At 35.9% G+C, this 21,966-nt stretch overlaps 2 protein-coding genes across 3 annotated transcripts; one reads left to right on the forward strand and one right to left on the reverse strand.

Annotated features, from left to right (window-relative positions):
- The first annotated feature begins 3,108 nt into the window (after positions 1 to 3,108).
- On the forward strand, positions 3,109 to 16,713 carry slc26a5 (solute carrier family 26 member 5). Of its 2 annotated transcripts, none has more exons than XR_014605643.1 (20): positions 3,109 to 3,247; positions 4,903 to 5,038; positions 5,166 to 5,429; positions 6,361 to 6,500; positions 6,672 to 6,782; positions 8,043 to 8,215; positions 9,818 to 9,982; positions 10,275 to 10,427; positions 10,522 to 10,604; positions 10,706 to 10,853; positions 11,868 to 11,981; positions 12,195 to 12,272; positions 12,420 to 12,515; positions 12,702 to 12,808; positions 13,317 to 13,386; positions 13,607 to 13,699; positions 13,913 to 14,041; positions 14,375 to 14,584; positions 15,005 to 15,236; positions 15,583 to 16,713. XR_014605643.1 is itself a non-coding variant. In XM_084110555.1 (20 exons), the coding sequence occupies exons 3-20, from the start codon at positions 5,275 to 5,277 to the stop codon at positions 15,720 to 15,722; spliced, it is 2,220 nt and encodes a 739-aa protein (XP_083966681.1). In that variant the 5' UTR covers positions 3,109 to 3,247; positions 4,903 to 5,038; positions 5,166 to 5,274; the 3' UTR covers positions 15,723 to 16,713. The 2 variants fall into 2 exon arrangements, 1 of the variants encoding a protein (XP_083966681.1); XM_084110555.1 differs by having other exon boundaries at positions 15,182 to 15,236.
- Positions 16,714 to 16,815: 102 nt separating this feature from the next.
- On the reverse strand, positions 16,816 to 21,957 carry psmc2 (proteasome 26S subunit, ATPase 2). Its single transcript, XM_084110557.1, has 12 exons — positions 21,789 to 21,957; positions 21,387 to 21,424; positions 21,201 to 21,282; positions 21,005 to 21,104; positions 19,098 to 19,229; positions 18,941 to 19,013; positions 18,762 to 18,857; positions 18,481 to 18,645; positions 18,281 to 18,368; positions 17,431 to 17,633; positions 17,217 to 17,313; positions 16,816 to 17,085 (listed from the first exon to the last, which is right to left on the reverse strand). The coding sequence occupies exons 1-12, from the start codon at positions 21,856 to 21,858 to the stop codon at positions 16,928 to 16,930; spliced, it is 1,302 nt and encodes a 433-aa protein (XP_083966683.1). The 5' UTR covers positions 21,859 to 21,957; the 3' UTR covers positions 16,816 to 16,927.
- Between the last annotated feature and the right edge of the window lie 9 nt (positions 21,958 to 21,966).

Below are 21,966 nucleotides of genomic sequence, written 5' to 3' on the forward strand. Positions count from 1 at the left end.
TTGTTTTTGCGCACAAAAAGTATTCTCGTCGCTTTATAAACTTAAGATTGAGCCACTGTAGTCACTTGGACTATATTAACGATGTCTTTAATACATTTTCTGGGCCAGCAAGTTATAGTGTCTTAGAAGCCTATGGAGGAGTGATCCAGCTCTCAGATTTAATCAAAAATATCTTAATTTGTGTTCCGAAGATGAATGCATAGGTGCACTGGAACAATCCTTCCTAAAACGCATTAAACTTTCGTTTACAAAGACGTGAAACTCACCGAGTGGTCAGGGGTGTTCACTGATGTGCTCACACAAAAATCGCTGTAAAATATGCTTTCCAACAGGTTTTATCATAGTTTTTGTCTAACTCCATTGACTTGTATTGGATGTGCTGTGAGGTACGGTATTACTCCGCCAACGGAAATGTTTTTTTTTTTTTTTTGCTACCACAGAAACCGAAAATTCTCGGGCCAGAAGCATGTGTCCAAATTTCAATCTTAACCGTTCTATTTAATCAGAAACGATCTGAAAACAGGGCTTTATGTGTAAAATACCAAACTCGTCCTTTAAACTCTCCCCAAAAGTTCAAAGATTGAAGATGAAGTTGTATTAAATGCTATGGTATGATAGAACTGTTTAAACTTTCATTTGTTTCATTAAAGTTGTAATGGTATTCTTTAAAGTTCACTATTTCAGAGTGCTGTTTTGAATGTTGAATGTTTTGCATGAATTTTTTTTAAATACATTTTTATGTTTAAAACAAGGGTTACAGTATAATTCTGAAGTTTTACTGAATGCACCTGTGTCAAGAGATGACTGTGAATGTCCATTTTTGTATGAAGAATTTTTTGATGACTGAAAAATAAATAAACTGTTTAATTGTATTTTAATTGTGTGATTTGTGAAAAATATAGAGAAAATGTTAATTTATGTTCATGATTATTTATAAAAAAGAAATTAGCAATGTTTACATAATTGTGGGGAGTATTATAATTTCATAAAACTAAGTAAATGAAAACAAAAAAAACTTAAATAAAATCTACTTATTTACTTCATTAAATGGTAAGATTTACTTCATAATTTCATAAAAGCAAGCTTCCTAATTATAAAACAATAAATAAACTTTACTTAATTACTTTAAATAAATATAGCTTCTAAATGAAATGTAAATAGGTAATTTTTACTTAATTTCTTCATGAGCGTTACGTTCAATACTAAGTAGATTTTACTTGATAATGACACGTAAGTTGTACTTGATATTATGGCAGTAAAATTTACTTAAAATTTACTTGTGCAAATTGTTACGAGGATTTTATTAAGTAAATCTTACAAGTAGTTTTTTTCAGTGTAGGCAGGCATAGATTCAGAGGCATAAGGTACTGTAAGTATTACATTCAACAATGCAACAATAATAAAACAATGCATTGACATTTACTTTTTACTTTTGATACTTAAGTACTTTTAAAAACGAGTACTTCTGTACTTTTACTTAAGTAAGATTCGGCCTTTACAACTTTTACTTGTAACGGAGTAATATTTGACCAGTAGTATCTGTACTTTCACTCAAGTAAGGAAGTTGTGTACTTTGTCCACCTCTGTCTATAAGCATAAAGCACTTTTTATTCTTCTGTTGGATTTAGATGGATATGATGAGCCCTTCTGGAGACACCATGAAAGGCCCTCAGAGGTTCAACCCACCTGGTGAAAACCCCATTTTTGGAACCTTTATTTTAAAGAGTGACATCTCACACTTCTGCAAATGTAAATGCATGCACAAATAATGCATTTTAGTAGTTGAAACGAGACAGAACAGAGTTAATTGTCATGGCGTTGTCATGTCCCTGCACAACGATTACACAATACACTGTAATCAGTTTTGCAATGCCATATTTATGTGCAATAAAGGCTTGTACAGCTAACCATTAAAAAGCATTTCAAAACTCCAGGACGTGCACTCTGGGAGTGTACTGTCATTTGACACTGAAGAGCTTCAGTGCATCATTGTTTATGTGTGTTTTCTTGTTATAATGTACTAGACTAATGTCTATAGCATGCTGATATTGGGCTTTTAAACCTTGACATTTTCTCTACAGGTAAGAGACATATTATATGCTTTTAATAGGCTACCCCTACTTTTAAAAGTGTAACATTATATTGAATGTATGAAGCTCTAAGCTGAAGGTAATTAGGGTGAATAACCTACAGTTTAAGTAGGACATCACTGACGGACAGCAGTAATGGGAAATACTATGATAATTTAAACTAAATCATTTTAAAGTTATAAAACTGTGATATGTGATGGGTACTTTATGATTTTGTTGTATTTTTATTCATGATAGCCTATAGGAATCAGATTCTCCCTAAACTCTGTATTCATTTTCCTACAGTCTATGTAATAGCCATGTATAATGATATAATGTGAGGGGCAAGTAATGGACATTTTAAGAGTTAATTTTAAAACACCAATGAGAAAAATCCAATATATATATTATAGCTTAATAATTGTCCAAGTCATTTTTTCAGGTTTCTCAGAAAACCCCAAAAAACTGAACTAACTTCGATTTTCGTTCTTGATGCAGCTGCCATCTTGAAAAGCTTGTAAAATTGTCTCATTGTCTTTTGACTTAGGCAAGATAAAACTGCCTAAGTCACACTCTTGACATAGGCCATTAGGCCTATACTACAGTATGTTCAACTGAGGATGTGGGCGATTTTACCAGAGGTGGCCAGCATCATGAGGAAATGACTTATGCAAAAAAATAATTTTTGTCAAAAAATGACATAGGCAATTATTTTAGGAAGATGGCATTAACTTGTTGTTGCATAGTTGTTACACAAGAGGGCGCGCTTACATTGCAGTTGCGTCCGTAGGGAAAATATGTTTTTATTATTTATATTTATTATAAAATACGCTGGGTTTTTTTCTAATCATAATTACTTATAAAAACATGAATTACTTTTTTTTTTTTTAACAATCTCTCTATAATCTGCCGGATATCAGGTGTACAGAATGTATCTCCTTTATCTGATACGGTTGCGTTATAGTGAGGAGAACTACATGTCCCATGTGGCGTTTCCGGGTGCGTAGTGACGCATGAGGTGACGTAGCGCTTCTCTTATCGGTGCAGCACATGACGCAGCTGTAGTCGGTAGTTAAAAGGCTTTCACATGTTATACAGTAACAGGACTGTCGATGCTCGCGCTCTTCTCAGCCCAGTTCTCCGACCTTGGGTCATTTTCAGGACGGAGGCGGAGATAGGTAAGATGCTTAGACTTTTTTTCTCATCCTTAAAACTACAATAATTTAGCAAAGCTCTTTGGTCACACTATATCGTACCTGCTTAACAGGTTTGTGGAGTAGTATGGTCGGACAAAACGAGGACGTTCTTCGAAAATGTATATTTGTGTGTGCCTTTTGATTTTAAAAGTGTGAGAGCTCAGAGTAGCCTATGGCGGAAACACACGTTTTGTTGAAACTTACTGTATGCTATTACATCATGACTTTATGACCATATGTAAACAATGACTTTCAACGATGGATGGCTGAAAGCAGCATTTAGGCTACTGTGTGTACAAATAACGAACTATTTTTAAATGCTTTTTCGTCTTTTGATCTGTATCTAGACTTGTAAATCCTACTTATCCTGGGTGTGCAAGAAAATATGCACATTTGCTATATTTGAAAGACAAAAAGAGTTAAACATATGTTACGTTATTATTAAATTATTATAGTAGTATTAATTATTATTTTAGCTCATGATACTTTACTAAACAGGATCAACCCTATGAACATGATTTTAAAATGGTGTAAATTCTATACAAAAAAAATATTTTAAAAAATGGAGTAACGTTAGTGATGATATTATCCATTCAGGAAGTGAACATTTATGGACAAGTTAATATCTACTGACAAACCAAACAAAATACAAGTTAATTTGATAAAAAGCACTTTATCGTTTCATCTTATATTTTGTTTGCCAATCGGAAACCATGTTAAAATGTCCTGTCACCATGATTTTGTACATTAAGCTACTGATTATTTGAAAGCATGATATTTTTTTTTTTTTTTTTTTTTTAGATATATCAGCATTTGCTTTCCAATAAACACACTGTAGTGTCACCCCTTGAGCACAATTCAATGGCTAAATGAACTGTAAAACTGTCAACACTTTTACTGTCACCCCGTTACTGTTTTTTATTTAGGCTATATTTAAAAAGCATAGCTATAGCTCAGTATTTATAATGTTTATATTAAGTTGAGATGACACAATGTAATTTATTAGCACTTAAACTGATTCTTTGCAATAGAATGAATGTTTTCAAATCTTAAAAAATTGCCTTTTCAAAATGGATAAGGCAACAGTTTTCATGGAATGACCTTTGAATGTCATGAGTTCATCTTGTGTAGTGTGCAGGGTTTGTAATGTTTATACCACTGCTTTGCCAACTTTGGCCTACTACACCAGCAACATCAGTCAAATCCAGTGCGTTTTACTATGGCCTTGTGATTTGCAGTGAACTATACTAAAAATGGACTGGATCCATGAAGGGTTGTTATTGCTTAAGCTGTACACCGTGTCCTCAGGGCAGGTTGTGTGTTTTAGACACACTGGTGTATGGACCATGAAACCATATTACATTTCATATTACTTAATGACACTAATTTTTTCTGATTCTCTGAATGGATAAAAAAGGGGGAAAAAATCCTTTCAGATTTGATTATTTTTAATAGTTAAAACATTTCAAAAACCACCTGCAGACTTTCTGATAGATTTCTATAAAATATTGTGCAAAATTCTCGTCTCGTTCTCGTGAACCTAATCTCGTGTCTCGTCTCGTGAGATAAGTGTCCCGTCACACCCCTAATAGTTTAATATGCAAAACTAATTTTCTGAATTTTACTTTTTCCTGTAGGTTGCATGGTAGGTCATCACTGTCATCTCTAAACAGGCTGTGCAGACTAAAACTGGCTTTCATTCAAGATTATTTTGAGGGATTGTAATTATACACCAGCACTGTTTGACCCCTGCAAGTCTCCAAATAAAACCAGGTGGGTTGCCAGTGTGACATATAATTTGTTTGTTGCCTAATAGCTGATCAACAGAACATGCTTGAATAAAACCAGCATTGTGTGTGATAGTTTAAAGCTGATTCTTTAAACTTTTCTTTCTTCACAGAGTGCCATCTTTCCACTATTCATTGAAAACAGGAAGAGGAAGTAAAGCAAGAGCACGTTTCATTCTCAAGGTCATCATAGCCTGACATGCCTGTGTTTCCACTGCTGCTATGGAGAACGTAACTGCTAGCGAGGGACCATCCGGTACATTGATGTACCGAGTGGAACGACCCGTGTTCAATGAAGGCTATGTTGACTCAGAGCTTCTGCACAGGAAGAAGAGGACACCAAAGTCCTGTAGACGGAGAATAACTGAGCATCTCCGGTAAGGCTATTTCAACAGATTCTGCTTTCATGGTTACTGATGAAAAGTCTGTGTTTTGTAAGATACAGTGGAGTCCAAAAGTCTGAGACAGCATTGAGAAATTTTCTAGGTCACTAATCATATAAGCAAATTTGTGATATTGATCATGTGACTCTTTGTACACATTATCAGATGTTCATCCACTGAAGCACAAGATGATCATTCTCAAATCATGCCAGAGGGCATGATCATTAGGTTTTACACTAACTTGTGGAGTTCATGCACAAAAGAGAGACCAAACCAAATACTAAGACATTCTGACATTTAATATTTCACTCAAATTTTTTATTAAATAATTAATAATGAAAAGTGTATTAAATTATAAAAAGCTAAATAAAAGTACTAGTGGTATCAGACTTTTGGACTCAACTGTATATATAAACTCTGTTTCCAATCATCATCTTAATGTGATTTTCTCCACTGTATTTTATAATATAATAATAATAATAGTAATGGTATCAGGTTCACGTCTTATCTCAACTTCAGAAAATCAGCTTGGACTGATAAAACAAGAGTCATAATATATTAATTATTTGATCAGATCCTCCATATAAGATTGCAGTGCTACTAGTATTACACAACAATTGTGACACATTACATTTGTTAAACCTGCCCGTCCCAGTCTGAGTTGGATGAATTGATGACTCTGTTTCAATGGACAAGGACAGACTATAATTTAAGTTGTCATTCACTGATAATCTTGTTCACGTATAATCAAATACGTTGCATCAAAACGTGTCACATCTGATTTGATATCAAGGATACAAAATGTATTTTAACCTTTTGCAGTGTTTGAATATGCACATATTCAAAACGCACAAATGAAAATTTGAAACTATGAAGAAGATGATCATGTATTTGTACTAACAGCCATCTCTCCCTTATTTTTCAGCTGCTCGTCTGAGAAAGCCAAATCGGTTGCACTTAGTTTTTTTCCCATTTTAACATGGCTGCCATCATATCCACTAAAGGAATACCTGTTTGGGGACATCGTTTCTGGCATCAGCACAGGTGTAATGCAGCTACCTCAAGGTCAGATGTTATTGAAAACTGTTCTATGTTAAATATGAATAATTATATAAGTAGGTTTATATAGTATGTTAGTTATGTTATTAATTCATCTAATTTACTCTTATGCCATTGAGTTACTGATCACTGGGCAAGTTCATTTGATCATTTGCTTCTCTTTCTCACATTCAACAGGTCTTGCTTATGCGATGTTGGCAGCTGTTCCTCCAGTGTTTGGGTTATATTCGTCATTTTATCCCGTCCTGTTATACACATTCTTTGGTACCTCCAGACATATATCAATAGGTGAGACTCTAAGGCATGCATCCCAAGGTTTTAATAACATGCTTGTGACTCAGTTGGACCACCCACAGTCGATTTATTGACCGTCAAATTGAAAGTGTTTCCTTGGTCTGGAAAGTTGTATTCTGATTAACTTTACGTGGTGAATTTACGCAACATGACTTCATAGAGATTGTTGTGCAATGTTTTATCACACCTGTCTATTATTGTAGTGTAATTTATTTTAGATAAACCTACCCCATGCAGCACATAAAATCAATACAAACTGCAGGTAGTCTTAGAACAAGCTGCAATGTGGGCCTGTTTTTTCTTTTTTCTTTTCTTTTTTCCCCCACAAAAGACAGCAGACTGCTGCTGCTACTTGAAAAGTGACATTCCTTTGTACAGTTTTGCTAAGTCAGTGTGATTAAGCAAAGCATTACTGTTAGACTAAACGAGTGTAGTTCAGTTGGATAAGATTTAAAATCCTTAGTCTGTTTATCCCAGCATTGGGATAAGTGTTATTTCTAAGAGTCTTATTTGTGGTGGTCCAGACGTCATTGCACTGTTTTATGGGTGGGTAGACGCCCTGCAGTTTTTGTTTTGTCCTGTTTAATGTGGGAATCTTCAAACTCACAGAAATCCCTGTAGGATATTAGAAACACCACTGAGAAGATAGATCAAAGGTTCAAAAGGTTACCCAAACCAGAGCTGTTGCTTCACTTATCTTGCTTTCTCAGCCCCGTGGTGTGAATTGAGAGCAAGAGAATGGGCAACAGTCCAAATGTTTGGCAAGGTCCTGCTGCACAGAGGCATGCTGTCTCCTGTTTAAACAACACTCACACTCTGTCCCTCTACAGTGTAAAACAGACCAAGTTGCAGAGGGCTTTATCTAGATACAGAGCCATGGCATAGCTCACTTACGTAAATGCACTCAGAAATATTTACTCGCCCGACAGTAGGCCTCATGCTCCGTGACGACACTCAGCCACCTTACATTGTGTACCGTAGAGCAATTACACCACCTGTTATTCAGGTCACAATGACTCTGTAAGGCTTAAGACACACTTAAAATAATATAATTATAATTAAATATAGTCCAATCACACTTTTTAAGCAAAGCATTTAACAAAAAGAAGTTTGTGAGGTTTGAAATAATCAAACAGTAGTTACAAATATAGGCTTTGTGTGTATATATGACAACTTCTGCTAAATAATTACAAAAATATGTCATCCATAGATAAGTTTTCTTTAAAACACAGTTTTATTGATGTTTTTCTTCAGGCACTTTTGCAGTAATCAGCCTTATGATTGGCGGGGTGGCTGTAAGGGAGGTCCCGGACTCCATGTTTGCAGTGAATGGGACCAACGCATCACAGGTTGTGGATTTTGACGCCCGTGATGCCAGAAGAGTGGAAGTGGTTGTAGCCCTGACAACCCTAGTAGGAATCATTCAGGTAGGCCACTTTCTGATCTTACCCACGGTTTTGAACATCACAAAGAGTGTAGAATCTAGTCATCTTCTTTTCTTATTTTTATTAAGGGTGAAGTGTGTAATTTCTGATATCAAAGAATGAATTATTTAATTATTTCTGTCTTGAAATGCTAAACTCATCTTTATTTGTCATTTGATTGCCCCATTAGAACTGTAGTAGATCAAAACTAGTGCACTCTCAGTATCTGTGCTAGGAATGCAAGTAAATTCCTGCAACACAGTCGTATGTTGCCATTACAAAGCAGAATGATAACAGCATGTTTGTGATATCACCCTCGTATTTTGTAGATAAACCATCTGAAAAACATTCTAGTGGAATTCTCAGTTACTCTGCTCACATTATCAGCAACAATGGCCAGCTTTATAAGGAAATACTTTGTAAGAGAAAGAAGTGCAATGTTACCATAAACCTATTAAAACAAGTTTATGGTCTACATCACAGGCATCAGAGGTGGACAGTAACAAAGTACATTTACTTGAGTACTGTACTTAAGTACACTTTTTGAGTATCTGTACTTTACTTGAGTGTTATTTTTTCTGGAAACTTTTTACTTTGACTTCACTACATTTGAAAGACAAATATCATACTTTTTACTCCACTACAATTCTGTCAAGGTCCTTGAGTAGAAAGTAACATCAGTCAGTGGATGATTTTGGTTGCAGGGGTTGCATTTTGGTTGGAAATGAAAGTCGGGTTGACGTCAGAACCCTGCATCTGATTGACATCAGAACCCGACGTCAGATTGACGTTGGATATTGATTGAAAATAAAAGTTGGGTTGACGTCAGAACCCGACTGATGTTGGTTTCTGACGTCAACCCGATTTTCATTTTCAACCACAATACAACGTCTGTCCAACGTTGGAGATCAACATCAATCTGACATTGGATTCTGACATAAACCTGATTTTCATTTTCAACGTTGGGTTTGGTCTTCTAAATGCGACTTTTGTCATTGTTTTGGAGCACAATAGCTTATAGATAACAGTAAAGCTAACATATTCATACTAAAAGACAAAAAACTTTAAATAGGGCAATATTTGAGGGAACAGCCATTTGGGTGGCGGAAACCATTGTGGACGTTATTGAGTGACTTATTCAATCTCACATTCAATCTCACATGTTCTAGAAATAAATGTGATATTGATATGAGGGTAGGCAGGCATAGATTCAGAGGCATACGGTACTTAAGTATTACATACAACAATGCAACAATAATAAAACAATGCATTGACATTTACTTTTTACTTTTGATACTTAAGTATTTTTTAAAAACGAGTACTTCTGTACTTTTACTTAAGTAAAAATAGGTCTTTACAACTTTTACTTGTAACGGAGTAATATTTGACCAGTAGTATCTATACTTTTACTCAAGTAAGGAAGTTGTGTACTTCGTCCACCTCTGACAGGCATATCTGCAGGCCTACACAGTGTTTATAATAGACACCTTTCGTGGAATACTGTAAAACTGCTCATGTTGATGACTTCAGGTGATTCTCCTCAAGTTACTGTAACCCTTTTCAGATCGATGTTTGGGAACATAAATGTGTTCTTATGATCTGTAGTTTGTTCTGGGTCTGCTGAGATTCGGCTTCCTGGCTATTTACCTGACTGAACCGCTGGTGCGAGGTTTCACTACGGCTGCCGCTGTGCACGTCTCCGTGTCGCAGCTCAAGTACCTGCTGGGAGTGCACACTGCGCGCTTTAATGGGCCTCTCTCTGTAGTGTATGTGAGTAACCTTTCACCCTGGGGAAACTACAGGGTGTTTGTTTTTGATATGTGACACTGATGCACTGTTTCACATTACTTCATAAACACTTATTCTCATCGCTTAAGGTATTTTGTGAATCGTGAATGAATAAAGATAGTTGTTAACTAAAACTGAAACTTAAAAATAATTTTCATTAATTGGGAAAAAAAGCTGAAATAAGATGTAAATAATAGATCTTAGAATTTTGAAGACTGTGTACTGATCTGTGATTTATTTTGTAGTTGTGGCATTCATTTTGTTTTTCCCCCAGAGCATTGAAGCTGTCTTCAGGAACATTGCAAGCACTAATGTTGTCACGCTCATTATTGGACTGGTGTGCACTGTGTTCCTGTATATCATCAAAGATCTCAATGAACGCTTCAAGAAGAAGCTACCCATCCCCATCCCTGGAGAAATCATAGTGGTAAAACTATAAAGGCCCTTTCCATGAAAATCTGTACTCACACATGCACTCACAATCTCTTTGTGTAAATCCATGATGTTCTTGTTCTTTAAAGGTAATCGTGTCCACTGGAATCTCGTACGGGATGCTTATGTCTGAAAACTATGGCGTAGATGTTGTGGGTAAAATTCCCACTGGGTAAGATCATGCAACCTTACTTAAATTTTCTGAACTGAAACGGTTTACATTTTAACAAATGTTTACATTTTAATATTTCTTTCTTAATGTTTTGTTTTAAGGTTGCTGCCACCCAAGATTCCAGACTTCTCAGTCTTTCCTAACCTCCTCGCAGACGCCATTACTATATCTGTTGTTGGCTTCTCGATTGCAATATCACTAGCCAAAATCTTTGCTCTCAAGCATGGCTACAGTGTGGATGGAAATCAGGTAGAGAATAAAATGAAATGTCTGTAAATATCATAGTTCTGCCTTGTACATTTGCCCTAAAAACATTTACGTACAATGCCACACTTGTGATATAAATTGCGTTATATAACATAATGTCAAACCAAGTGGAATTTACTTTAAAGGAGCATACTTTTCAAGCATCTTTGTTAGTTTTGAAGTGATAAAACAATAGATATACTGCTACACTGTCTCTAATTCAATGTCTAATTCATGTCTAGTTTTCCCATACTTCATTGTCCAAGTAATTTGATTTAGTGTTTCCTAGAAGCAGGGACATGGATTTTTTTCAGCTGCCCTTTATTTTGGTTTCTATGGCTTTAAACTGCAGCTGAATATCTGAATTAGCCAGACCACACAGTTACTTGGTTACTTGGTTACTTTCCATTTAGTAGATCCTTTTGTCCAAAATGACTCATAGTACACTAATTGCAAGGAGGGTTCATATGGGGCAACATAATGCAAAGAGGCTTGCTTAAGATGAACAACCGTAATAAAGATGGATTGTGACCTCAGTAACTCACCAGTTTGTCTGTTTTGGACTGAACTTTTGTGTGAGGAGCCAAGATTCTCAACTCAGTGAAGACAGTAATTCAACTTCCTGAAGTTCCCTTTATATAGAAAATCAGGGCTATGTTTGGAATAGCATGCTAACATACTACTTTTACTGTATCTGCAGTATATTTATGTGTATGCTGCTGTTCAAAAGTTGGTCAGTACTTTTTTTTTTATTACGTTTTTTATTACGTATTACGCTCTTTTGCTGTTTAGACCATATTTATTTGATCATAAAAACAGTAAGATTGTGAAATATAATTACATTTTAAAATACCTGTTTTCTATTTTAAAATGCAATGTGATTGCAAAGCCGATTTTTCAGCAGTCATTACTCCAGTCTTCAGTGTCACATGAGTTATACAGTAGTTTTAATATTTTTATGATCCTGAAGTAAAACCAGATGGTCTTATGCAGTCATTTTGTGTTTAATGTGACTAGGAGCTCATGGCGCTGGGACTTTGTAACTTTATGAGTTCATTCTTCCACACGTTTGTCGTTACCGCCTCAATGTCTCGCAGCCTGGTACAGGAGAGCACAGGAGGACACACTGAAGTAAGTGAGACATTCTTGTGTAAGATGCCATATCGATAATTGTATGTACTTCTTGGTTATTGCAAAAGTACATTTCCTGAAATGGAGTGTCCTTCTGATAATGACCTCATCACAGTGGCTATATCACTACTGTAAAACCTATAGATAAGGCCGATAAGACAGTCATGCCTCATAAAAGACTCAATTGAATTATGTTGATGTGTGTGTCTGCAGATTGCAGGACTGCTGGCGTCCCTACTCGTGCTACTGGTGGTGGTGGCCATTGGATTTGTCTTTCAGCCATTACCTACAGTATGTGAAGAGCTTTCTGATATGCTTGCCATGGAGCTCATTGATTTTGTGCAATCAAAAGAAAACCACCTAAAATGTTTGTCTTAGTGCAAAAGAAGCCAGAGATCAAATGGTGTTTATTTATTGTCCTCTTTGTACTCTCTTTAGACTGTGTTGGCTGCTATCATCATGGTCAATCTTCTGGGGATGTTTAAGCAAATGAAAGACATTCCTGTATTATGGAGAACCAGCAAGATCGAACTGGTGAGCTTCAGAGGCACTTCTCATTTGGTTGTTCATCATACTGTTCCAACTGATTTCCATCTATTAAAATGAACCTTTTCTTTGAATGGCTCTTTCCACTTAATATACTTAATGTGTGTGGTTTTTTTTTGGGGACTTGATGAAATCTATTTTTGTTGTTGTTAATGTCTGACATGTTTTCTTCAGGCAATTTGGCTGGTGTCCTTTTTTGCATCGGTTCTCCTTGGTCTGGATTATGGTCTGGTGGTTTCCATGGGCTTTGCCATACTCACAGTTATTTACAGAACACAGTGGTAAAACACAATGTCTTACTGCTCTGATGCAAAATAATTCAATATCAAGATTTATAAACAAAACTCAGGGTTTTCATGCTGAAGTTCTTTACAGCTAAAAATAATGCATCCATATTTTTGTATTTTATTTAAAAATGTATTGAGTACATAAAAATAATTATTAAAATAGTTATTAAATAATTTGTTTACACATGGCTCATTTATTCAGTGCATTAATTCATTATGTTCTAATGGCAATTCATGCACTAGTTTGTTTTTTTCTAGTAGTTCAGCATAAAAACTAATTGTTTCAGATGTAATCTATTTAATTTATCAATCAAATCAGTTTAAAAAAAATTAAATCCTGTAATATTGAGTACAAAGTAGATCTGAGCTTTTATTTATTATAAATTATTTATAGTAAATAATTAGTAAAATATGTATACATATTGTAATTCATTTATTTATTTTCTGAATTTTGTTTACCTTATTACTTTGTCTAATTCAGATCTTTTTCTTTTGTTTTAAGCCCTAAGAATGCTCTTCTTGGACAAATCCCAGATACTGGATTGTACTTTGATGTGGATGAGTATGAAGAGGTAAGACATTAAACCATCGTAAATTTCTAGTTCCTGGGTCATCTTTACATGAGACTGAACCCATAACCATCTCATGAGTAACATTAGCTTGCTCCACTTCAAAACTGTCGTTCTCAGCTTTTCTTAGTCACAGTCACCCAATTAGTCCTGATTTAATCCATCATCCTTTTTCCACCCACAATCTTTGTCGTCTTATCTGCTGTTTGTTCTCTTGATCAAGGCTGAGGAATGCTCAGGGATTAAGATTTTTCAGTCCAATACCTCCATCTACTTTGCAAACAGTGACCTGTATGTGAGCGCCCTCAAGGCGAAGGTGAGTCTAAATGCTTGATGTTATGATTAACTAGTGTTTTAGACCGAATTCTTTTGTGTGTGTGTGCACGTGTTTTACTGTTTTGTCCTTGAGTACATCTTATTGTGTGGAGAAGCTCCCATGAACAGCAAGTGGTTGGCCTCACAAAGTTCAGTGTATTTTGCAGATATTATAGTTGTGTTATTCTGTACATTGTGCTTTGTTTGACTACAGACCGGAATTGACCCGGCACAACTACTCACTTCCAGGAAATCACAGCTAAAATATGCGAAAAGAGACAACGGGGAGAGTAAGATCCTAAACCACGGCTCTTCACTGAAGAAACATGCAGTTGTCTTATTGGTATGTTGTTTTTTGTTTTGTTTTTTTCATCTGTGACTTTTACGTCAATAAAGTCTTCTTATTCTTATGTAGATATTTGAACCTCAGCGTGGGTTACATGTTGCTCCAGATTACTCACCTCTGAATTTTCCATTGTTAGGATTTTTTTTATGCATAAACAAATGTATGTTTGCAAGACAAATGTCATTTCAAATGACTAATTAAAGCATGCAATCTCGAAACTTCACCCCGGCTCCTAAAATGCGGCGCTATAGCTTAAAGTTTCCTCCTTGTAATGTGGTGGTTTGGTGACGCAACATTTCTGACCTGAAATGTTCTGTGGTGTCCCAACAGGATGTGGAGCTGGGTGTCACTCATGAGGTGGTGAATGGGTTGCAAAAACAGATGCATGTGTACAGCAATGGCCAGACGACTGAGAACCACATTGAGTCTGAATCTGAGGATGACTTCTTTCTGCAGCGTCTAACCCCCATTCACTCCATCATACTGGACTTTACTCCTGTTAACTTTATTGACTCTGTAGGAGCCAAAACCATTAAATCAGTAAGTTGATGGCTTTTATTCTCAAAAACGACACTTACCTCTGTAAAGACAGAACAGAGATCTGGCTTAATATGTTAGACCACATGCTGTGCTGTTACATGCTGACCAGCTTGCCATTTTATTATTACATCACTTGATCATTACAATCAACTGAAAACAACTTGCACTGACATATCTTAAAATATGTCAGTGGCATTATTTTGTCTCAAGATGCACATCAGTAATGTTTTGTTTTTTTCTAAGGCACGTTTATAAAAGCTACTTAAAAATCCCAATTGAACTGAGGCCTAATCCTAGTGTAATCTAAGCCCTGACTGTGAAACCAGGCCTTAATAGTAAATTGACATTACTTTTCCATCATTGTTTGTGGTACAGGTATGACATGGCTTATTGAGAAAAGGTGTGTTATTACTTTCCCAGGTGATCCAATTTATGATATTCACCCCGGGGATGATAAAATGAGCAAATACCAGAGATTTAATGCGCTAAACAAACTGAACACCTCTGCAACCACCAACAACACTGCAGAAATCTACTACAGAAATATTCAGTCATTTCTAGTTATACATTTTGCAATAGTTCTTCTTTGTTTTACAGGTGATCAAGGAGTATGCAACAGTTGACGTGAAAGTTGTACTTGCTGGATGTAGCAGTAAGTAATTAATTTTATTTTTTATATAACAATGTTTTGTTTTTTTAAAACTGTATCAGAGTGCATACTTGCCCTATGTAGCAATTAGTAATTACATTTATAAACATTTAAAAATGTATATACAAAGATCAAAGTTCAACAAAGTTATGATGAATGTTAAATGTCTTTATGTAGGTTAAAGTTCATTCTGATATATTTGTTGAATGTGGTATACATCTCCACCTAGAGTTGGAACTAATAAACGGTCATATGGCCAAGCCAAACTGAAATGTAGGTTAACATTAATGTAACGAATGATTCTTTCCTAAGATCCTCACAAGACCTTTTATATGTTTGTGTTGTGCAGGGATCCTTCTCTCTGATCTCAGGACACTACAATTCTTCTGTGAGCCTGTGACCTCTGACCTCATTTTCCCTACTATTCATGACGCAGTCTTGCACTGTAAACACAGGAAGGACCTCCCCATCTGTCCTGACATCCATTGAACACACAAACCAAACTGACATTTCAACTCTGTGTTGGAACCAGCACAACTACGGTTACTTTAATTGGGTCACTTTAGGATGGATGACACGATAACAAAAGAAGCCTGAGAAAGTTTTAGCAATGAACTGGTCAAAATGTTTTCATTGTAAATGCTTTATTTAATGTGAATATACCAGCAAATGTTGGGCTTAATATCATTGGTGCTCTTGTTTTATTGCACTAGCCTTGATCTTAAGCTCTACCACAACTTGTTACGAATGACCTTCAGTTCTTTTAAGTGCAATTAGGGTAGATGGATTCTTGACCTGTGTTTATTTTTTGGCACTCGTCTATTGACATTCCAGTAAGCTTATTATTAGGATCGAAATTTTGTTTTACAGTTGTACGCCCTGTGCTTGCTGTTTGCCACTACAAATTATTTTCTTTTCACAGCATTTCATTTTTATTTACTTTCTTTTCCTCATCTGGCTGTAATATTCAGGAAAAAAGGCTTAATGTTACATATTATCTAAAACCTGATCTCCATTCAATCGACACTTTTGTCTAAAGATTTATCCAGGTCGCTCCGGGGTTTCTTGGAACCTACTGCAATTTATTTTTGTGGCTACATAGAACATTATTAATAAAAAGGGGTCTTAGTTAATGATTATTGAAACAGCTGATTCCATGAAGTCTTGAAAATTAATTTCAGGTGTTCTTGTCTTCAGAACATTTACATGGAAAGCCCAAGGGCTGAGACTGTCTGACATGTTTGACACAGATATCGCCCATGAAATGTTCACTCCGAGCACTTTTTGGTTCACAGCAAGTTTATAATATTCTGTACTAATATTTAGATGTTTCATTACAGTAATGAAGACCAAAAAGTTCAACAATCAGTTGCAACTGCATATAATGTAGTGCATTGTCTTTTTATGCTTTTGTGGATTTAAGGTATTTTTGTATAATAAATGCAAATTATGACTCTAAATTAAAAGTTTTTTCCTCAAACATGCCCTCTAGTAATTTATTACAGGCATAACTATCCCAAAGCAGCAGAAAAATGATGAAACATTTAATATATATATAAATAATATATAAATAGACGACATGTAGTTTGGATAATGTTTTTATTTTTTTTAGTGATAACCACAGAAAGAAACCCTTGAATTATCAGGCAGAAAACATTTAAGTGAGGATAAAGCACATAAGAAGAAAAACCCATTTAGTTATAAGTCATGTAGCGAGGGGTGGCGCTGAACTTGGCGTAGGATTTGATGACCTTGTTCACAGCCTCCAGAAAGTCTTTCTCTGTGGCGATTTTTCTACGAGCTCTGATGGCGAACATCCCCGCCTCTGTACACACACTGCGGATCTCAGCACCTGAGAGGAGAATGTCCTGTTAACTATAGCTTGCCACAACAACATTGCCACATATGCTTCAGTTTAAGCCTATGCAAATATAGTCTATTTAAATTGTGTGCTATTTGCAATGTTTGTCAGTAAGAACTCACCTGTGCTGTTAGGACAGAGACGTGCAAGAAGCTCAAAGCGGATATCTCTTTCCACACTCATAGAACGGGCATGAATCTTGAAGATGTGAGTACGTCCCTAGAAACAGAGCATTGCATACATTTACATATCTATCAGTTCAGAATGATGTTATATGATACCTGTCTATTTTTAGTAAATGGTAGCTATTTTGTCGCTATTGTAGCGAACACTCACTTCCAAGTCAGGCAGGCTGAACTCAATCTTTCTGTCCAGACGGCCAGGTCTCATCAGAGCAGGATCCAGGGTGTCTGGTCTGTTGGTGGCCATCAGGACTTTAATGTTTCCTCTGGGATCGAATCCGTCCAGCTGGTTAATCAGCTCCAGCATAGTTCTCTGGACTTCATTATCTCCTCCGGCTCCATCATCAAAACGGGCACCTGTAAGAGGGCAGAGTAAGCAAAGTCAGACTTCACTGAGATCATACAAACGCTGTTGTGACTGATGTTAAATGGATAGTCCACCCAAAAATGAAGATTCTGTCATTCATTCACCCTCATGTTGTTCCAAACCCATATGAATTTCTTTCTTCTGCTGAATGCAAAAGAAGATATTTTGTAGAAAGTTGGTAACCAAAGAGTTTCCAAATATAAGTAAGTATACGTATATATAAGTAATATAATATATAAATAATATAATATACAAGTAATGTATATATAATATATATATACACAAGTAATGTATACAAAGATATTAAGTAAGAAGATAATTTGAAGATTGTTGGTAGCCAAACAGTTTCGATTCCCATTGACATTCATTTTATGAACCAAAAATACAATGGAAGTCAATGGGAACTGAAACTGTTTGGTTTACCAAGATTTTTCAAAATATCTTTTTTTGTGTTCAGCAGAAGAAAGAAAAGCATACAGGTCTGGAACGGGTGAGTAAATTAATTTTTAAAACTACCTTTATAATAAAACGTATATTCAAATATTATAGTCGGGTCTGGATTATAGATCCCCAGAGGAAGCTGAAATCATCCTATCCTGACTGTAGTATCAGGTTATTGCAAATAGAAATTCTTTACCTCCAATGGCGTCAATTTCATCAAAGAAGATCAGACAGGCTTTCTTAGTCCTTGCCATCTCAAACAGTTCACGAACCATCCTGGCACCCTGGGTTAGACACAAAAGCATGGTATTATATAGATCTTACAAGCACCTAATTACAAAAAAAGCTCTTTTTTTTTTAATTCACAGCTTTCTTCTGAATAGAAAAAGCACTTACCTCTCCAACATACTTCTGAACAAGCTCAGATCCAATAACTCTTATGAAGCAGGCATCAGTGCGGTTAGCCACAGCTCGGGCACACAGGGTTTTCCCCGTACCGGGGGGCCCGAACAGCAGCACACCCTTTGGAGGCTCAATACCCAGGTTCACAAAGCGCTCAGGCTGGAATTAAATAAATGGAGGTTGATTATAGAAACTATGTAGTATCTTAAACATCTACAGACATATAATACCTTTGTTTATTTTTAACAGTACATTTGGATGCACTTATGACTCACATGGAGCAGAGGGGTCTCGACCACTTCTCTGAGCTTCTCGATCTGCTCTTTGCAGCCCCCAACATCACTGTAGGTCACATCAGGCTTCTCCTCCACCTGTTTATATACAGTACATCATTATACCTACAGTACTGCCTTCATGATGTACATGATACTAAGCAACCTGAGCAGTTTCGTACCTGCATCATTGTGACAGTAGGATCAATTTTTGGAGGCAGTGGAATATGGATCTGATACTTGTTCCTGTCAACACTGTTAATAGATACACAATACTCCTTTAGATCAGATGCTACTCTGTAACAAACAGAAATGAATGATCCATCATTTCCTGCTTACCCAACCCTCATTCCTTCTTCAATGTCCGTTGGAGCGACCTGATCGCTCAGGTCCACCACAAACTTGGCAAACTGTTTCACATTAATGATATACTTTGGATCCTCCGAGTCAGCATTGATTATCTTTGTGCATCTATGAACAAATAAAAAAATATGCAGATTAGTATCATATCATTCAACTACCTTATTACATAAACTCCCATTCTAATTTTCAGCATCATTACTCCAGTCTTCATTGTCACATGTTGTTTCACAGTTGTGCTCAGGCCCGGCTCCACGGGGGGGGCCAGGGTGGGCCTGGCCCACCCAATCAGAAGCTTGGCCCACCTTGGCCCCACACCACATAACAGCTAATCACAAAATTGTTCAATCTTCAATATTCAATTGCTGCTCTCACGCTACACACCATGTTCTTATGCAGTGAAACATACATCGTGGAGCAAAAAGGACACTGACAACGCGCTGACAGACAGGACAGATCAGGTTACTTTTAATATGAAACAAAGTCTCAACTTTCAAATTTGGTCATTTTTTAACGCAATTTAAAAAATAAATACCGTTTTGTGGCTCTTTAATGTGTCTGACAGATCGCTGTAGAGCCTCAGTTAAAGCTGCTGGTGAACCGATCATCTTCCTTCTAGTTAATTTATAGCATCAAATAAATATACAGTAAATGAACATCAGAAGGAATGTGGTTTTAACCGTGGAAAGACGTCAGTACACGCCGTTATTCAAGTTCAAATCCTCCAACGTTAATCTACTAATTCTCCTGACTGCTTTGTCGGACGCAGATGGCGGATTATGATTGGTCAGATCGCCTGTCAATCAAACGTCCTGCGAAGTTTGAATCTTCATGATGACTTGTAATCGAGAGTTACCACACTCTGTAGCCTAATAAAACACAACATGCACAGATTTCTTGTTCCAAAAGGAAAACCTTGTGTTTTTAGCTCATGAAAAAGCAATAACACATGAAATGGACATGGGTGAGTTTGTAACAGAATTCTCTAAAATGAGTAGAAAGCTAATGTTGTAAATTATAGTGATGTAAGTAGATCTTTTTCAAGACCTGCCCCGTTTTCTTCAAATCTAAAGTTACTAAACTGATACAAGATCTGTTGTGTGGTAAAAAAAAAAGAAAAGAAAAAAAAAGATTCTAAATATACATAAGAATGTAAAAATAAAAATGCAAAAAATAACAATGGACAAAAATCTGTAATGTTATACTACATTAACAGACGTGAGAATAATTCTCAAGAAAAACAGCATTTCAGATAAAATTAACATTTTTAGTTTGTAACTACAGCTGTAGCTGATGTTGTAAATGGTATAGTGATGTAAATAGTTATTTTAAAAGACCTGTCCCTTTTTATCAAATCTAAAGTTACTTAATTGATACAGGATCTGTTAAGGGGTAAAAAAATAATAATATTACAAACGCAAAAAGAGAGAATGTAAAAATAAACCTGTTAAACATTTTTATTTCTAAATAGTAGCAAAATATATATATATATATATATATATATATATATATATATATATATATTAAAAAATAATAATAATACACCCGGCCCACCTGGACCATGACTTGGCCCACCTTTCATCTCATATCTGGAGCCGGGCCTGGTTGTGCTACTTAACATTTTTGTAGAAATGCAACACTTTTGTTTCAGGATTCTTTGACGAATACAAAGTTCTGAAGAACAGCATTTATTTGAAATGAAAATCTTTTGTAACATTGTCTTTACTGTCACTCTTGATCAATTTAATGCATCTTTGCTGAATAAAAATATTAATTTATTTGAAAAAAGAATGGTAGTGCATTCCAAAGCACGTAATCTATTAATTTTCCAATAAATCTGAGGTTAACCCTTAATAACCCAACATGCTTTTGTCGTTCTCTCATACCTGGCCACTTGCAGAGGCTGTTCACTCTGCAGAGTCTGTTTGTCTGCAGCCAGATCCCATAGTGCTGGAGGAGCCAGGCCTGTATCAGACTCTTTAATACCTGTTAAGACACACATAACACAGCATCAATGCATTTGTTTTACTACGTATTGATCCACAAAACTAGTTCCCCATACCACAATGACAGTGCACCTACCAGTGAGCTCATTTATTTTCTTCAGAAGCTGTTGAATATCATCTTCTACTTGTTTAATCTGTCTGGAATACGTGCTTTGGCCCTATTCACACACAAAAAAATAAAAATAATAAAAATAATATATATATATATATAAATGAAGTCTGAATGCCAAATCAGGCATTATTCTGTAGTAGGAATACTTACATAGGTTTTCAGGAGTGCAATATCTCCTTCATCCAAAGCTGAGAAATAAAACAGATCAAGATCAAGATCAATAAATGAGATATGCATATGCCACATGATGATAGATTACTAATTACCCAAATCAGTCAAGATAGTCAATTAACGCGTTTATTATTCAGTAAAACGTTTGTTCAGGGCAACACAGACTTTACACAGTAATGAGACATTTGACAACTCATATTATGAACGTGCCAGAGCAAATAGGTGGAATAATAACAATCACATAACATTAAAATAGATTTAGCTTAGACGATTCGGATTTTGTTGACAAATTGTAACTGTTGTGCGGCTAGTCAACAAATGCTAACTTGTCTGCTAATTCGTTTAATTTAAATTTCAACCGAAAGTCTTCGCAAATAATACCTCGAATTGGTTTGTCCTCTTTTTCCTCTTCTTTAACTTTACGTTGTTCGGTTCCTAAATAATCAGGCATGACTGCTTGCTTTCTTTGAAATAGACTCGGTTAATGACTGTAGAGGCGAGATTACACAGCAGGTTTTCAGACGACAGTCACAGGCGCTTTTGTGTTCCGGTGCATTAG

This window comes from Abramis brama (genome assembly GCF_963993115.1).
Source record: "Abramis brama genome assembly, chromosome: 4".
Classification (NCBI taxonomy): Eukaryota; Metazoa; Chordata; class Actinopteri; order Cypriniformes; family Leuciscidae; genus Abramis; species Abramis brama.

Coding starts and splice junctions, on each gene's coding strand:
- slc26a5 (XM_084110555.1), top strand. CDS start 5,275: ATGGAGAACGTAACTGCTAGCGAGGGACCATCCGGTACATTGATGTAC. Junction 6,501..6,671: donor TGTAATGCAGCTACCTCAAG/GTCAGATGTTAT, acceptor CACATTCAACAG/GTCTTGCTTATGCGATGTTG. Junction 12,273..12,419: donor TCTTTCAGCCATTACCTACA/GTATGTGAAGAG, acceptor TACTCTCTTTAG/ACTGTGTTGGCTGCTATCAT.
- psmc2 (XM_084110557.1), bottom strand. CDS start 21,858: ATGCCTGATTATTTAGGAACCGAACAACGTAAAGTTAAAGAAGAGGAA. Junction 21,425..21,788: donor AGAGGACAAACCAATTCGAG/GTATTATTTGCG, acceptor TTTATTTCTCAG/CTTTGGATGAAGGAGATATT. Junction 18,858..18,940: donor CTACTGTCACAATGATGCAG/GTACGAAACTGC, acceptor GTATATAAACAG/GTGGAGGAGAAGCCTGATGT.